At 35.5% G+C, this 16,873-nt stretch overlaps 2 protein-coding genes across 4 annotated transcripts in view; one reads left to right on the top strand and one right to left on the bottom strand.

The window, feature by feature from the left end:
- Nucleotides 1-1,412: 1,412 nt before the first annotated feature.
- On the top strand, nucleotides 1,413-10,026 carry LOC139933845 (ras-like GTP-binding protein RHO). Its single transcript, XM_071928073.1, has 4 exons — nucleotides 1,413-1,520; nucleotides 2,727-2,927; nucleotides 5,360-5,509; nucleotides 8,198-10,026. The coding sequence occupies exons 2-4, from the start codon at nucleotides 2,763-2,765 to the stop codon at nucleotides 8,468-8,470; spliced, it is 588 nt and encodes a 195-aa protein (XP_071784174.1). The 5' UTR covers nucleotides 1,413-1,520; nucleotides 2,727-2,762; the 3' UTR covers nucleotides 8,471-10,026.
- A 1,889-nt stretch (nucleotides 10,027-11,915) lies between these two features.
- LOC139933843 (protein MON2 homolog) overlaps nucleotides 11,916-16,873 on the bottom strand; it is a 52,065-nt gene continuing 47,107 nt past the window's right edge. For all 3 annotated transcript variants that reach the window (XM_071928069.1, XM_071928067.1, XM_071928068.1), the window contains one exon: nucleotides 11,916-16,602. In XM_071928069.1, coding sequence (XP_071784170.1) covers nucleotides 16,442-16,602 — 161 coding nt within the window. In that variant the 3' untranslated portion in view covers nucleotides 11,916-16,441. The remainder of the gene's footprint in view (nucleotides 16,603-16,873) is intronic.

The following is a 16,873-nucleotide window of genomic DNA, read 5'->3' as shown; positions in this document are numbered from 1 at the left end:
AAACAATATGGGAAAGTCCCTTATTTTATAATGATCGGATTATTACATGGCAATGATTAAATAGAATATAGGATGCAGGAACATTCTGAAAAGTTCAGAAAAATATGGCTGCCCCCCCCCCCAGTGTTGAAATCAAGTTGGTAATTGTTAAGCGTGGTGTAGTTAAGGGGACGGTACACACATCCACGATCCCAGTATGTGTGTGATTCAGTGGAGCTGCACGCGCTACCTATAATCGCACTGTGACTGTTGCATGAATGGCATAATGTGTGTTTGTAACGGCTAGGCAGCGCTTAACGACTTGTCATCAAGTCTACCCGGCCCCCTCCCTGCTGAATTCAAACAACTTGCCAAATTTGTAAATCATTGTGGTATTTTGTTTGTTTGATTGATTGTTTATTTGTTTATTTGTTTATTAATTCCACTCAAGTATTCACAGCAAGTCGCAAAACAGTGGCTTTGAACACATGTTGAGCGCGGAGGACCATCTGGAAACATAGGGCTTGTATCGATGACCCTATTTAGTTGCCATGGAAAAGAAGATGGTTGTAAATCAAATAATACATATGAAATAAATATATAAAATCTAGAATTAAGAAATAACCAAGTTATGGGTGCATCTTTAGACAATTGCTTGATGATGGTGAGATCTGGTGCTGGATTTGTAGCATGGTGTACACAAGATACCCCCCCCCAACTCCTTGTGGCTATATTGTGTGGGTCTCGGAATTCTTTAAGAGGAATTATTAGGGTACGGGGTCTGGTCAGCGCTGAAACTAGGGTAAGGGGTTTACCATTTTGCTAGGGGCACTTTTGAACAATTTTTCTTTTTCCATTTTCAGCGCTTATTAATTATGCCATATAAACTATTATTTGGTATAACAAAAACATTGTCGTCTCTCTGTAAATGGGGGGAACAATTAAAAAACTCTGGTTTTAGGTTATACAATTTAACCCTTTCATCTCAAAAGTCACCATTTCATACGGCCCCCCCCCCAATATATGCCATGTACTTCTGTGTTATACAGTCATGTTGGGATTGTTTGATTATTTCCCAATATTAATTAGGTCCATAGTCACTCAGGATATGAGTTCTTTCTAAAACTTGTTCTACAAATTATCAGAAGGCAATATAGGCCTCCATGATTAAACAAACCCACAACAAAACAAACAATTAATATAAACCAACACAATAGCTCTAGAAAACCACAAATTATTCCAGTAAGGAACGACTATTTACAACAATAGCAACCGAAAAAAAGAAAGTGTCTCTTTTATACTTCAGCAGTGGGCGTATCATTCAGTAATATGCTAATTTAAATGATGACACGTCATCAGTCAACGTGCATATGCAATCGTCGCCAGGAGTTCCAGTCTATTTTTAGCACAGTCCGCTGAGTGGTATAAAGAGGCGAAGTTGTGCACACACTTGTTCATTGCAATTGAACTGTGGGCGTGTGGTTGCTTGTGTGGTGGCAGCGAGGTTTACATTAGACTCATTTTCTTCACCATTTTACGAGGTAAGTTAAGTCATAAAACTCTTGTGGTTCAATTCATATGCCTGAATTAATGCTGTCAATTTATAATTACTGTGGTTGGAATATTGTCATTTCTAGTACAATTCTGAAATTACCAACCAATTAAACCAAATTTTATAAACCAGACGACATGTGCTTGACACATGTGGCCCGACAGTGACATGTGCTTTTTGTGTGGAGGTATGAAATGTAATTGATATGTACTCGCAAACTATGCCTTTAATAAATGTCTTGAACATTTATTTCACACTTGTGTTTATAAAACCTGAGGCTATTCTTAAATTTGTGACTTTCTATCGTAAAAAAGGAAGAAATTTGGCCTTACGTTTCGACCCAAGCAGAGTTTTCTCGAAGGCTATAAATGGCAATTGTGTGTGTTGTGAATTGTCATTTTAGCCTTCGAGAAAGACTCTGCAAAGTGATAGCTAGGTCGAAATGTCAGGCCATGAAATATTGTATTGTTTGCATTTATAACATGCTATATTGTTTGCTAAGCTGTTTGGAACATCTTATTCTATTTTGTCACATTTTTCTTGTCATCTCTCTTGTTTATTATGAACCCCCAATGGTGCCATTGATTGTTGTATTTTTAATATTGTTGTCAGAAATATTAACTCTGTGTTTGATATGTTGTTTTAATGACTATAATAATGTGTATTTTTTATTTGCATGTCTCTTTTCTTTATCAACAGATTAAACAATGTTCCTATCCACTGTCATTAACAAAATTAACTGTATCATTTTATCAGAAAATTAACTATGATTTTAATGTGTGACTTTTTATTGTGAGATCTCCTTGCTCTATATTTTTGTTTCATTGTGAATGTGTTTTATTGAGTATAGGTTTTTAAAAGTTAACGTTTTATCAGATAACTGAACTATTCTTACTGTGTATAACTTGAATCTTCTCTGAGTTTTTGACTTTTCATGTGATCTCTAATTGTTTAATCACTACTGTATTAGTGTTTAACTTGTTAAGTTAATGTAATTAATGTAATTAACATTAAACAAGTAAAATTAAATAAATTAGTTAGGCCTACCGTTTAAGTTTATTTTAAATCAAATCACAAACCTTAAGACACCAAAATATATGAGGCATGCTTTTCCTTTCTTAATAATTTTAAAACAACAAATAGTTGTTTTTCATCACAATTCATTACTGACACATTTATTTATTTTTGTTTTCAGTCGTTTCTAAAGCCGTTTATCAAACCGGTTTACTCTATGAACAAAATGGCGACCATACGGAAGAAGTTGGTGATAGTAGGAGATGGGGCGTGTGGTAAAACATGTCTCCTCATCGTGTTTAGCAAGGACCATTTCCCTGAAGTGTACGTACCAACAGTATTTGAGACATACGTAGCAGACATTGAAGTCGACGGAAAATGTGTAAGTTAATATTAAATTTATGTTGACAATAAAGTGTAGTCCAAGTTGCAATATCCAAAGTCTGATCGAAAAACAAAACCTTATCAAGAAGGAATGAACCGAACCAGTGTTTTTTTTTTTTTGGGGGGGGGTTTTTTTTTGCTTATCTGGTATTTTTTTGGCAAAGACGGTTCAGATAGACAGTACATTAACTTCTTCTTTCAAAGAAAACCTTGCAAAATCCTTCAAAATATGCAAATGTTTCCGAAAAAACAAGCTTTGTACCCGATTCGGGCTCGAAATTAGTATTGCACCACAGGCCATAGGCCAGATATTTAAAGGCAGTGGACACTATTGGTAATTACTCAAAATAATTGTTAGCATAAAACCTTTCTTGGTGACAAGTAATGGAGAGAGGTTGTTGGTATAAAACATTGTGAGAAACGGCTCCCTCTGAAGTGCCATAGTTTTCGAGAAAGAAGTAATTTTCCACGAATTTGATTTCGAGACCTCAAGTTTAGAACTTGAGGTCTCGAAATCAACCATCTAAACGCACACAACTTCGTGTGACAAGTGTGTTTACTTCTTTCATTATTATCTCGCAACTTTGATGACCGATTGAGCTCAAATTTTCACAGGTTTGTTATTTTATGCATATGCACCAACTGTGAAGTCTAGTCTTTGACAATTACCAATAGTGCCCACTGCCTTTAAGCTTTTGTGTTTGTCAATTGAATAATATTCATACTTTTATTGTGGAAAATCCTTTTAAAGGCACTGGACACTATTGGTAATTGTCAAAGACCAGTCTTCTCACTTGGTGTATCCCAACATATGCATAAAATAACAAGCCTGTTATTGGACTCAATTGGTCATTGAAATTGCAAGAAAATGATGAAAGGAAAAAACACCCTTGTTTGTACAAAATAGTGTGTTTTCAGATAGGAATAAAAGGCTTCTGGCCAGAAGTCTTTTATTTTTATATTATTTTAATTTTTGTGAGTAAAAACCATAATTAATATGAGAAATTACCTCTTTCTCAAAAACTACGTTACTTCAGAGAGAGTCGTTTGTCGCAATGTTTTACACTATCAACAGCTCTCCGTTGCTTGTCACCAAGTAAGGTTTTATGCTTATATATATTTTGAGCCATTACCAAACTTGTACAGTGCCTTTAAACAAAATTATGTTCGATTGGTGACTTTGATTCTGACAAATGTTGTTTAATTTTGTTCAGTAAAGAATTGCAGTCTTGTGGATTTTCCCCTCAAATTTGATCCCAGCCGCTGATTTCATGAATTGTTTTCTGAATTATGCTTTGCCGACATTTATTGCATAAGTTGGGCACCATACAACAGAAATATTGTACAATGCCTATCTCTACTATAGTTGCTTTTTAATTATGTAATTGAAGGTTTTAAAAATGTACTTGTTTTCATTTAAAAACATCGTAATTTTAAGTTTTGATTCCAGGGAATCAAATCGAGGGTGCATTTAATTGTAACCTAGCAACTTCTTGTACCAGATGTCATTAAAATGTGCGACTTATCCCAAGGACATCAAATGTGATGTTTGTTTGTTGAATAAAGTTCAAATTGATACCATTCATTGATCCAGCAAACAGGGGTACAACTGACACTAGTTTGACTTTACCATAGAGGGTTTGTTAAGAATAGAGGGAGGGTGTCCTTGTATATTTCAACATGAGTCACTCCTTACACCTATTGTTACCAGACTTTGATCAGACAGTAGGGGTCAAGAGATTTGTGTAAATCCAAAAGCTAAACCAACACATCATCCCCTGTGTAGGGAGACTCACACTCCCTGTGGAGAGAGTTGAGAGAGTCACTGATTCTAGAATAGAATTGTTGACAAAGAAACCTTGGAAAGAAGCTAGTGAAAACAGACCAAGCTGGTTTTATAGTAAAAGTGAAACCAAGATGTTGTTGTTCTGTGTGTAAACAGTCAAACCAGATGTCAAGTTTTGCACGTAATCCATTTCTGCTGATCAACTTTATTATTTCTAAATTATGTCTGAAGATACATAAGTTGATACTTACCTAAAATGTCCCAGGCTTGCATCATTGTGTGTAAAGTACTCCCTAAATGACATGGAATATTTTTTTCAATCCAAAAGATATTTATTGCGTGTTGTATTTTCTGTCTCCAATGGTAGAACAACTATCTGACAAAATATCTTAGTTTTAAAACCAAGTCATTTATGAATACTATTAAGGCTATTATTTGAAATGCTCATTTTTGTATGTATTTTATCTAAAACATTATTTTGAAGTTCTTCAGATGTAGGCCTAGTTTTTAATCAGGTAGGCCTATATAAGCCCTAAATACAGCCCCAAAATATTTACAAACACTTCTGCAACTTTCCAACTTGTCTTCAAGATTATGACCTGCTTATGAGTTATAACTGAGTGACATACTTTGTCGCTATACAGGTTGAATTAGCATTATGGGATACAGCAGGGCAAGAAGATTACGATCGTCTTCGTCCTCTGTCATATCCAGATACAGACGTCATCCTAATGTGCTTCTCCATTGATAATCCAGACAGTTTAGAGAACATCTCTGAGAAATGGACACCAGAGGTAAGATTCAATTGCTTTGTACTTGTACTACCATAGGAACTTAGTTAAATTCTTGCTCAGCAGGAAAACACATGTGCCTTCATATATAGAAGGGGGCAAATCTGCAACAATAAAATCAAAGAATTATTGATGATTTGCAGATGACAATATTAAAACCAATGCAAGTCATATCCAATTGTATGTACTGCACCCATGATGTCAGTTTTATCTAAGCACAAGGTCATGATCCTACTGTATTTGCCAATAAATCCACCTTTGGCACCTGGGGTTTTATTGTTAATCCAAAAGGGAGTAACCCATTCTCCATAGTGGGTTATGGTTTGATTGAATTAGACTGTACCCATGACAGGACAATAGCCAACTATATTCAGAGCAGACAACCCAGTTACGCCCAAATGGGGTTCTCACTTGGCATTATAGCTGGCCTATCATGTGAGACTTAATGATCAGTCACCTAGATTGTCTATAAATTGAAAAGTGAAATATGAATGGAAAAAAAAAAAAAAAACATATAGATGTGTACTTATGAAAAGAGAAATTCCTGGCAAAGCATTTTGGGATACAAGAGGTCGGGAAGATTTTGATCGTGTTATGCTCCGTCATATCCAGATACAGACGCCATCTTAAGGTGGTTCTGATCCAAACAATTTCACTCATACTATACCTCTAAAAAGTCACTTGTACATTTATCTGAAACAAAACAATAACTACAATGACTTAAAACCAACACCCCTGTACTGTAGAACAGTTCCATTCAAACAACCCCTCCCCACCTCACAATATTGCAGGGACATTGTAAAGCCTGGGTTATACTTCCTGCAAATGCGAATTTGATACACAACTTGACATCACAAATTTGTAACAGTTGAACTGTGCTGTTAATTTCCTGCAAAACATTCCGCTGCAGAAACAGACCTCAAAATTGGCTTTGCATTTTAATTCGCAAGTATGAACCAGGCTTTACTGTTAATGTTTTACTATTCATTTTAAGGGGGATGGGGGAAAAATTCATAATTTAAGGTGTGGCTTAGCTTAGCATGTGTTGCATTAATGTAAGTGCAAAACTCTTGGGAAAACAGTACGGAAATAACTGTCTGCTATTGGATCAGATTAAAGAATAAACATTTGTAGCAGAATGAGTCACTCACTATCAAATCCCATGGTTTGGTCTCGTAAAGTTGAGAGGAAAGTCCCTGTGTTTATGTAGAGTCTGACCATACCACACTCAAGGATAAGATTAAGATTTAAAGCAGGGATTAGCAGCTGTCAACGTGACCCCTCGTTGAGACGTTCTCTGGGGATGGGCGGGGTTGTGGATCTTGGTTAGGCGTGTCTGGTTAAACCCGTGCCCTGACAATCTATTGGATTGCAGTACATGTAGTAGTGACCTGAATCACCCTTAAGCTAGGCTAATTTGCTGAACGTGGAATAAAAGACTAAGGCAGAACTCCCAGGTCTCTTTCTAACTGTAATTTGATTCACTTTATTCAAGAAACTTCACTTTAGTTTGACTTTGGTTGGAATTTCCATCTAGATTTTTGATCAGCTGTTTTTCTTTTGTATGTACAAAATTCATTTTAAAGCTTTTCAGCTACAATACATGTGCGGCTGACAAGCATAAAAAGTTGATTAAAAACTAAACCTTGAAAGTCGGTATGTCCCAGCCTTGCTCTTGTGTAATAATGCACATAAAACACCAGCACACTTATTGTGAAAGAGCAGGAATTTGCCGCAGTGTTTCTAGATCGGCTACATAATGTGCCCTCTCTCAGCATTTTAAGAGTATAGTGCATCTGATGCGCATTTGAACATACTCAAGTTTAGTTTGCGCAATATATATGAATAAATTACTATTATTAGTATTATTATTAACAAGTACGTGCCAAGAGGTAACACTTTTGATGCTCAACAGCATCACATAGTTGTTTTAAAATATAAAAATACCATCCTCCAATGAATAGACTGACATGACCCCAAGTGGGGCTTACTTTTGGAGGTCTGATTTTAGTCATTAACCACAGAATAAAATGGCTTGATAAATGGACCATCAACACAAGTTTTAGCAATTTAATTAACACAAATATCCAAACCACAAACCAAATAATACAACAACTATTCAATGTATTACACAAATAGTAGTAAATTATGTTTGTACACAATTTGTAAACAAAATCAGAGTGAAGTGTGGTATTTCTCTATGGTAAAACTGAACCATGGCGGTAGAAAACCAGCACAGTTCTAAACATTGGCAGGTTGTCTGTATGTGAGATAAAAATGGTTGAGAATGTTAGGAATGCGTAGGTTGGCTCTATAGCTATACAAGATCCATCCCACATACCATTCATTGTAAATATAACAATTGGCAAATAGTTTGTTGTTGAACAATGTAAAGGAGATTGTGAATATAGGCAAGCATCACTGAATACAACAACCTCGGAAATGGTTCTTGTTTTCATTCTTTGCATTACGTTTGTGTTTTTTATAGTGTGGGTTTACTGTTTGGTTGTCGTCTAAAATGTGTTTATGTGGTTTGAGGAATGTAGGCCTATGATTAACAATTTAGATATTAATAGAAAAACATGACTTTTATGACTAACTGCAAAAGTTTGCAGCTTTATATATAGAATTCTGTATTTGAATTTTTATTTATTTTGATGCTAAATATGGACCTTTATTAACTCTTTTCAGGTGAGACATTTTTGTCCAAATGTTCCTGTTATCCTAGTGGGCAATAAGAAAGATCTAAGAAACGATGAGGCAACAAGGCTAGAGCTCGCCCGGATGAAACAAGAGCCGGTCAAGACTGAGGAAGGCAGACAAATGAAAGATAAGATAAATGCCTGCGTTTACCTAGAATGCTCAGCAAAGACCATGGATGGAGTGAGGGAAGTGTTTGACACAGCAACAAGGGCAGCTCTCATGACCAAGAAACCCAAGAAAAGAAGATGTAGACTCTTCTAAATGCAGAGCAGAGACAATGAATTATTTTCCACCTGTGAGGGCGCTGTTTCAGCAGGGCTTACTCACATTAGTGACAATGAATAATTTAACATTAGTTATTCTATTCTGCCTCAACTGCCAATTAAACATGACAAATCATTAAAGATGCTATGTCAGATTTTTGGCCCCAAACATTAAAAAATAATTTCTTATGAGTCAATGGTATTTCAAAGAGTATCACCCACTCTAGTCAATGGTATTTCAAAGAGTACCACCCACTCTAACGAAAAAGTTTAACTTTTACTTTTAATGATCACGAACCATGAAAAAAATTTAAAACATTTCTTAGTAAACACATAAGAATTGGTCACGTGATAAATTGTCGGGATCCTGACAAAAGCGTATTTTGAGCACTTTATTTCACCGCTACTAATAATTTTCAGACTTTTTCAAGCAATGGCTCAAATGAAAGCTTACAACTTTTTTGACCCCCATGAAAATACCTATTAAATCTTAAATCAAAATTTTGGGGTCAAATCGGCCAAAAATTTAACATAGCATCTTTAATATAAAGGAATATTTTCCTATTACAGTGAGACACACACTTGCAATGTACCGCAATTATTACAAATTTGTGTCTTTCCAAAACATTTTCATCATTCAACATTGAGGTGAGAATAGCGTTCAGTATTGTAGTCAAGTGCTTTTTAAGCCTTGTTCTAAGAATGGCCGAGTACACAGGTATCTGAGTAGTACTTAAGTACAAGTACTTGGGAAAGTGACTTTGAGAAAATTGGACATCGAGTCTGAGTTTTTAGTACCAAGTACTCTGATATCGGAGTACTTAGCTGAGTACAAAGTAATAGGGTCTCTAAGTACAAGTGCAATTATGAGTTCTAAAACTCATTTATTGGTTGATGCATCAAAGACTCTTTGGTGAGAACCTTTAATTGAGTATCGTATCTGTGACTTCAAATACGAGTATTTTACAGTTGAGTATGGAAATTGAGTACAATTACTTTGCAATTACTAAATTTGGTTAACTCTGCTAGAATGTGTCATGGTCTGAAAGGGGTTTTCCCATTTCCCTCAATATCCATCCAGTTTGTTTGAAGTAATAATTATAATTATCACTCGTGAATTGTTTTCTCTCAATATGATACACATCACAATACTACTATTTTTGTTTTAAACAGCCATAACAGATTGTATCGGACATTTAAGATAACTGCTAACATTCATGCTAAACGTTTCAGTATTCCTAATTTATATACAATTTTAAATTAATTGCTGATGCATTTATAATGACATGTATTCTTTATAACAAGTCACCAATCTATGCAATAATGTATTATCTGTATGTAAATATTTAAACAACTTGTAATAAAGTTTGTACATATAACCAAGAGTTTATTTTGAATCCTTCCTATTTTCTTTTATTGAGCATTTATTGAATAATGTGCAAGAAAGGACTCAATAAGCAATTTGTAACTTATATATTATGCCATCTTGCAAATTCAGGCTGTTAAACATAAATTGTGTATGCCATTAAAATTGAAAACCAATGATCCGTTTTATTCAATGTGATGTGATACCTTATTAATCGTTCTATTTTGTTGTAAAATGTTGACTTTATCGGCCCTGTGAAATCATTTGAAAGCAGCTTCTTGCGTTGAACTAGGTAGTGCCTGGTTTTAGCAAGGAGCCTTTGTTGTTATAATTGTGGATTTTAATTTGTCCATATTGCTGTGTTCAGCGCCCTCGGGCACGGCGCTATAAGTTTTGGTATTATTATTGTTATGTTGTTGGTATATTACGGAGCGCTGCATGTTTATCCAACTTAAAAGGAATATCGGGCAGTGTGTTGCTTGCGTTTGTCTTTTTCCAATTCAAACTTCAAAAGTTTGAAGTCTAACACGCATTAAGATTGCGAGAGTGTTTTAAGATTGCGAGAGCTTTATTTATGCTCAACTTGTGTGAAAAATTTATTTTGGGGAGAGGTATTTTATTCCCATCCTGTACTGATGCCATAAAATCAAATCAACCTGTGAGAAAAATTATTAAAAACATTTGCCACATTTTATCAATGAGCTTTCAGACAGAAATGTTTTTTAACACATCTGTGTTAAAAAGAAAACAAATAAAAATACATGTTATTTGTTCTTGCTTTTACAATAGAAGTTTGAAATCACTGTCACACCATCCCTGACAGATGATATGGCTTTTTTGACTCTGTTACTAACTACAATATACAATTCCATGCAATATAACAAGTATAAGAACAAGTTATTTACAGAATTAACAAACTAGTGCAGTTTGTTGTGACAACTCTACAAATGTGGTGCCAGACAGTCAATATTTCTGACCATTTGGTAAGCTTTTGCATCAGTCAACTCTTGTAAGTTTTGATTACCAGTAACTATCGGAAACTCCTGATTTTGATTATATAATAAACCATTGCACAGCGCTTGATAAACATTGCAGACTTAGCTTGTGTAGTGACCATGTGCTATGTTATGCACCCATGGCAGGAAAAAGGCTTTGCGAACTTCGTATTGTGCGTTGAAAGTTTCCGTAAATTGAAGATGTCTTAGTCATGGAGAGACCTTTGTTTTTTAAATGACAGTTGTTTCAACTGGTTAAGTGGAATAATGATGTATGCCATTAGGCAATCACAATATGATCGTCCATTTTAATAGTGAATAATAATTTGCAGTTCTTAATTACACTTCAGAATATCCAATGTGTGCCAAAGCAGTCAGTATTAATTCAACAGGTGCACAGAGCTGTTTGAATGATGATACCCATTTATAAATAGCACCTTGTAATTGATTTGTAACGTGATGTGGTGCTATCTGCAAACGGCCTAGACTGGAGTAGACCCCTCCCTTGATGATAAATGGACTGGGTTCTTTTAAATGCATGTATTGGTCCTACAGCTTAACAAAGCAATTAAAATCAAGCCTCTTGCTCAATAACAATGATAGACGTTAAACCAATGTTTGTATGAGAGAGATTGGCTGTTCCCCTTGTGGGAGTTTGCTGAGTTCCCTAGACAGGAAGATCACCTAAACAACAAACAAATAAACATCCCAACAAACAAACAAACAAACATAAAAACACAAATGCCATGAATCGAACCCACTGATCAATACCAAAACCCAAGTTCAATTCACTTGTCCGCCCTACCACAACACTCAATATTACAATATTTGCAGAAAATACTGCTGAGCAAATGTCTTTTCTAAGCAAATAATGAGTGGGACACCAGTTGCAACAATGTTCACTTTAGGGAATCTTGACAGCAGGTAACCAGTTTCTGTTAAGCAATATTTTTCCGTACTTAGCAAGTTTGTATGCTTATAGATGAAATTGGGACCAGGTAGTTGTGAGGTGTTATGCTTGGATTACCATCAAAACAAATATTCTGCATGGACAATGAAATAAAAGAGAATAACCCATGATAAACTTTATCCTCTGTAAATAATTTATTTCTTAACTGTTTTTTGTTAATATACATTTCTAAACTGTACACTAGACTTAAAGGCAGTGGACACTATTGGTAATTTTTACTCAAAATAATTATCATCATAAAACCTTTCTTGATTACGAGTAATGGGGAGAGGTTGATAGTATAATACATTGTGAGAAACGGCTACCTCTGAAGTTCCATTGTTTTCGAGAAAGAAGTAATTTTCCACGAATTTGATTTCGAGACCTCAGATTTAGAACTTGAAGTCTCAAAATCAACCGTCTAAACGCACACAACTTCATGTGACAAGGGTGTTTTTTTCTTTCGTTATCATCTCGCAAATTCGATGACCGATTGAGCTCAAATTTTCACAGGTTTTGTTATTTTATGCATCTGTTGAGATACACCAACCGTGAAGGCTATTCTTTGACAATTACCAATAGTGTCCACTGCCTTTAATGTCTCACCAACAACATTACATGCACTTGCCAACCTTCAACAAAGGAATTAATTTATTACTCTCAATGTTTCATTAAAATAATAATAAATTTTAATATTTTAATATTTTCCCCACCACATTAAATTCAAATTAAAAAAGTTTCCAGTAAATCTTTCTTGAAGAAAAGGAGTGACACAAACACCAATGTAATTATAAAAACCTATTTAGAACTTATTTGTAACAAATTTGTAAAGGCCTTTACAAGTCTACGAGTAGTTACTTAAGGTCTTTTGTTTGCAATTTGGAGGTCAATACAGTTCCACACTTGTAAATATTGCTAATAATTTAATGTTTGATTAAAGTTATTTGTGGTTGATATCAAGTATTCCATTTTTTGGAATATGTTTGATGTCAAACTTGTAGTAAATATTATTCATAACTGTAAAATGAAATTTAATGCAGGCAAAATGGATAGCACATTTACAATGTATATATTAATAACTGATTATATTAAAGCCTGTTGCTTAACAAAATAAAGAAATGACGTAAACATCTGCCCAATGCAAAACAAATATTTAGATAACCACTTAGAAATAAAACAGTTATCAAAAATTACTTTTCAAATAGAATTGCTAAAGCATATAATACCTTTGAGTATCAAAGCTGGAAAATGGTTCTAAAATGACACCTTACATGTAAATATGACTGTAGCTTGAACTAAATAAAACTACTTGACATTTTTGATGGATAACTCTTGGTAAAAGGAAATTAACCAAAATCCTAATCAGCGTGTTTAGATAGGATTGTATCTAATTAGCAGAAAGAAACTGATAGGTAGGCCCTACAGGAAGAATATGAGCCCAATTGATGATCGGGCAGGGCCCAACTGATTATAGTGCAGGGAGCCCAATTTCCAACAGGGCTTTCGCCAATTGATTATAGTGCAGGGAGCCCAATTTCCAACAGGGCTTGTGCCCAATTGCTAACAGGGCTGAGCCCAATTGATTATAGTGCAGGGAACCCAACTGCCAATATAGGGCATGGCCAAATTTATTATAGGGCAGGTATAGCCCAGTTGCCTTATAAGGGCAGGGCCCAATTGATTATCGCCCTTTATGGAGCCTAACTACCTACAGGGAAAGGACCAATAGAGCTGTTTTGGGTATTGTTTTGTTCTGAGCTTTTTTTGCAACTAGCTACTTCAGCTGAGTTAGTTCTGCTTGACACAACAAAGCAAAAGTACAACAAAGTATGCTTACCAACCAAAATACCATGTCACATATGTACAGTTTGTGATGGTATCCTGCTCATGTTCACTTAGCAGCAAACTGTTTTTTGCTTATGGGGCAATTCTATGAAATTGGGCTCAGGTTTGAGTTGCAATACAAGGGATACACATCCGTATATTGTGCATTTTGAGATAAATACCAAACACAGCACAACCACCCACCAATAAAGGATTATTATCGGTTTCCTCTTAGGTACTGCCCATTCTTTCCTAATGTAATTTCCTGTAGGATGCTTCAAGTGCAGTATAATATAATTGGTTCCGCCACTAGTGGAAGGTCCATTACTTTGCACAGTGACTGTCCGCTCTCCTTTTTTTCACTGACTCATTGTACATTGTGACAGATTTCACATAGCTGCTAAATGAGCACACAGACAGTGGGTATGCCCTGCCAAACTCTGCACCAAATCACAAATCATTAGCTCAGTGGTATAAGCTCGTTAATTGCAATTTCATATCCGCAATGTAAAAACACTTTGGAGACCAGTCCTGATCCAGACCAGGGCTTGATTTCACAAAGATAGTCCTAACTTAGGAGGCAAGGCTACTCCTAAAGTTACTCCTCAAGATAAGACAAGTCTTAACTCTTTCTGAAATCCACCCCAGGAACTCCAAATACGCAAAACCAATCTTCTAAAATCCATAACTGCACCAATGACCTTAGAAGTCTTTGTGCAATACTGTTGTCTTTATTGGTCGATTAGTGTTGAAGCATCCATTGAAAGAAATTGTCTTCCTCTATGGTTCTTAAAAAGTGAACTTTGAGATGTGGAATGAAGTTGAGTTTGAACTCGGTCTATGCTGGCTCTAATATGAGATTTTACACCAACTCTATTTAATGAAAATCAATTAAATCACAATATTGAATCCAGTCTGGCAAGGCTATTACCTAGTTTTTAAATAAATAGTTTCCAGGAAATGTTGGTCAGTGGTGATCTTGAAAATAAACAGTCACAGCAAAACACCAAAATAAGCAAATTATAGTTTGCGTCATGAGGTTAGCACAAATGTGCACCTTTGTAAATAAAATGTTAGTCACTTCTTAAAAACATGTCATCAGGAAGTGTTTGTGGTTTTTACTTGCAAAAAGCAACAACAATTTCAGCAAACTGAAAGTACAAAATAGTTATAATGTTTAGTTAAATAAGAGGTTTCAAAGCAAGGTATAAAATTTCATAAACTGAGGCTGTATATATGGCACATGCTTTTGAATTCCTCATACAAAACAGACATATATTAATAACGCATTACTCAAACAACAGCAAAGGTCTGGAATACTTACTGTATGCAGACAAAAGCATTTTTGATAATTCGGTCACAGGCTCCAACTTGACTCAAGATCGGCAATGACCAAAAATTAGACGCGGTCATCTGGACTTGGACTTGATGTTTGTAAACTATTACAACATTTGAACTTCTTGTAAATATTATTAAAACGTATCAATTTTTCACAAAGTGGACCTTTTGAGTTTCAGGGTTTTATCATTAATTCAACCAGCCTCTTGCTAATCTTCTGTAAGGGCCTACTTCCAAGTAATACAATCAAACATTTGTTGTTGTTGGTTACACATTCGTCAACTTTTGAATTGCTCAAACAATTGATAAAAAGTAAAGTGTCGCTATTTTGATAAGATTATTGTGTAGGTACCTACACAGGTCACCACACATTGAGTTTCACAACACAGACCATATACTCTGAGATTGGGGATTGTTTACTTGAAGAACAAACAAACAAACAAAACATTTAAAAAATGGCAAGTGAATTCCTCTTGAGTTTCAAAACAAGCGCCTCCAACTTGGAGTATTTTACTTAGAGATAATTACAGATTCTAAACTGGCCACAAATTGTCACAAGAGGGGGTTATCCTTTATCACAGGATTGCAAATTTACACCCTTGTTGAAATGCAATGAGAGATCTATGGTTATTTACCTCAAATCAGGCATGATTATTGGTTGGTATAGGGGGGCTCGGTCCATCAGAAAATACATTTAAGTTCAACTTTATAACTAAGGTCATTTAAACTGTGGCATAAATTAACAGAGGAATACAAAATGGATTTACAAAATGTAACTTAACTCGGGTTGATGTTATATACTTTAGGCTATAGGGGCTTTGTCCATCAAATTATAGATTTCAATTGACTTTCACTTCATGCAGCACTCACACCAGCTGTTTTTTGTGTCGTACCGGTAACTTTGTTTATCCTTAACATTGTTAACTTACAATGGCATAAATTACCAGCGGGTTACAAATGGATTAAATCAAGTCTCTAAAACATGTTCTCTTGATCAACCCAAGCATGACTTGTTCTTAGGAATTCAAATATTAATAATAATTGAGTTACTGGGAGGATAGGTAAGGCAGTTGACTTTTCTTCTGAAGTTAAAACTGGAAATAACCACTACCGCCATGAAAGGCTAATGTGTATTCTATAATATTACCAAAGTTTCACATGGACAGTTACCAAAGTGATTGTGGCTTCGGCCAACCTCAAGTTGTTGCATCAACTGAATAATTTATTAACTGGTAAACATAAACTCTACATACCCAAGTTGGGATTAGGAGAGGATACCAGGTGAACTGGATCAAAACAACTGCCACTCACTTTTTATCGGTACACGACAAAACTTAGTACAGAATTGATTATAAGAAACATCCATCAATCAATATTAACTTCATTATCATAGAAACCATATAATCCAAATAAAATTCCACTTAAACTTTGATATTAATATTATACAATAGAAATATATATGCCTTGCACAACTTTATAGAAAAACTAAACCAAACCTCACGTTCCGTTAAGGAGTCTGGTGACGGGGGCAACTAGTAGGTCTTGGTACTGACTCAACGCTTCCTTGAGTGCATTACACACCTGTGAGGAGGTGCAAGTTGTACAGTCCACCAGGTATGGGTACAGGTCAATGACTTGGCTCCAGGTGGCATGGTCCACTGTCAAAAGAGGGGAGATTCAAATTAATGTATGACGAGGGTAACAGTGATTGACTCCGAGGGTGATTGGGTTGGCGAAGTGGTATCTTTCCTCACCTTCCACAGCTAGGACCCTGGTTCCAATCATGCCGAGGGCACTACATGGATTGGGTTTTCAGTCCCTACCTGACTGTGTGGGTTTTTGCATGGAACCATTTTGGGGTTTCCCTCCCACAATTCAAACTAAAACTTCCTCCCTTGTCTTCTCTCCATTGGGTTATTGTCTAGTATA

This window comes from Asterias amurensis, chromosome 2 (genome assembly GCF_032118995.1).
Source record: "Asterias amurensis chromosome 2, ASM3211899v1".
Lineage (NCBI taxonomy): Eukaryota > Metazoa > Echinodermata > Asteroidea > Forcipulatida > Asteriidae > Asterias > Asterias amurensis.
This window is presented reverse-complemented; position numbering and strand designations above follow the sequence as displayed.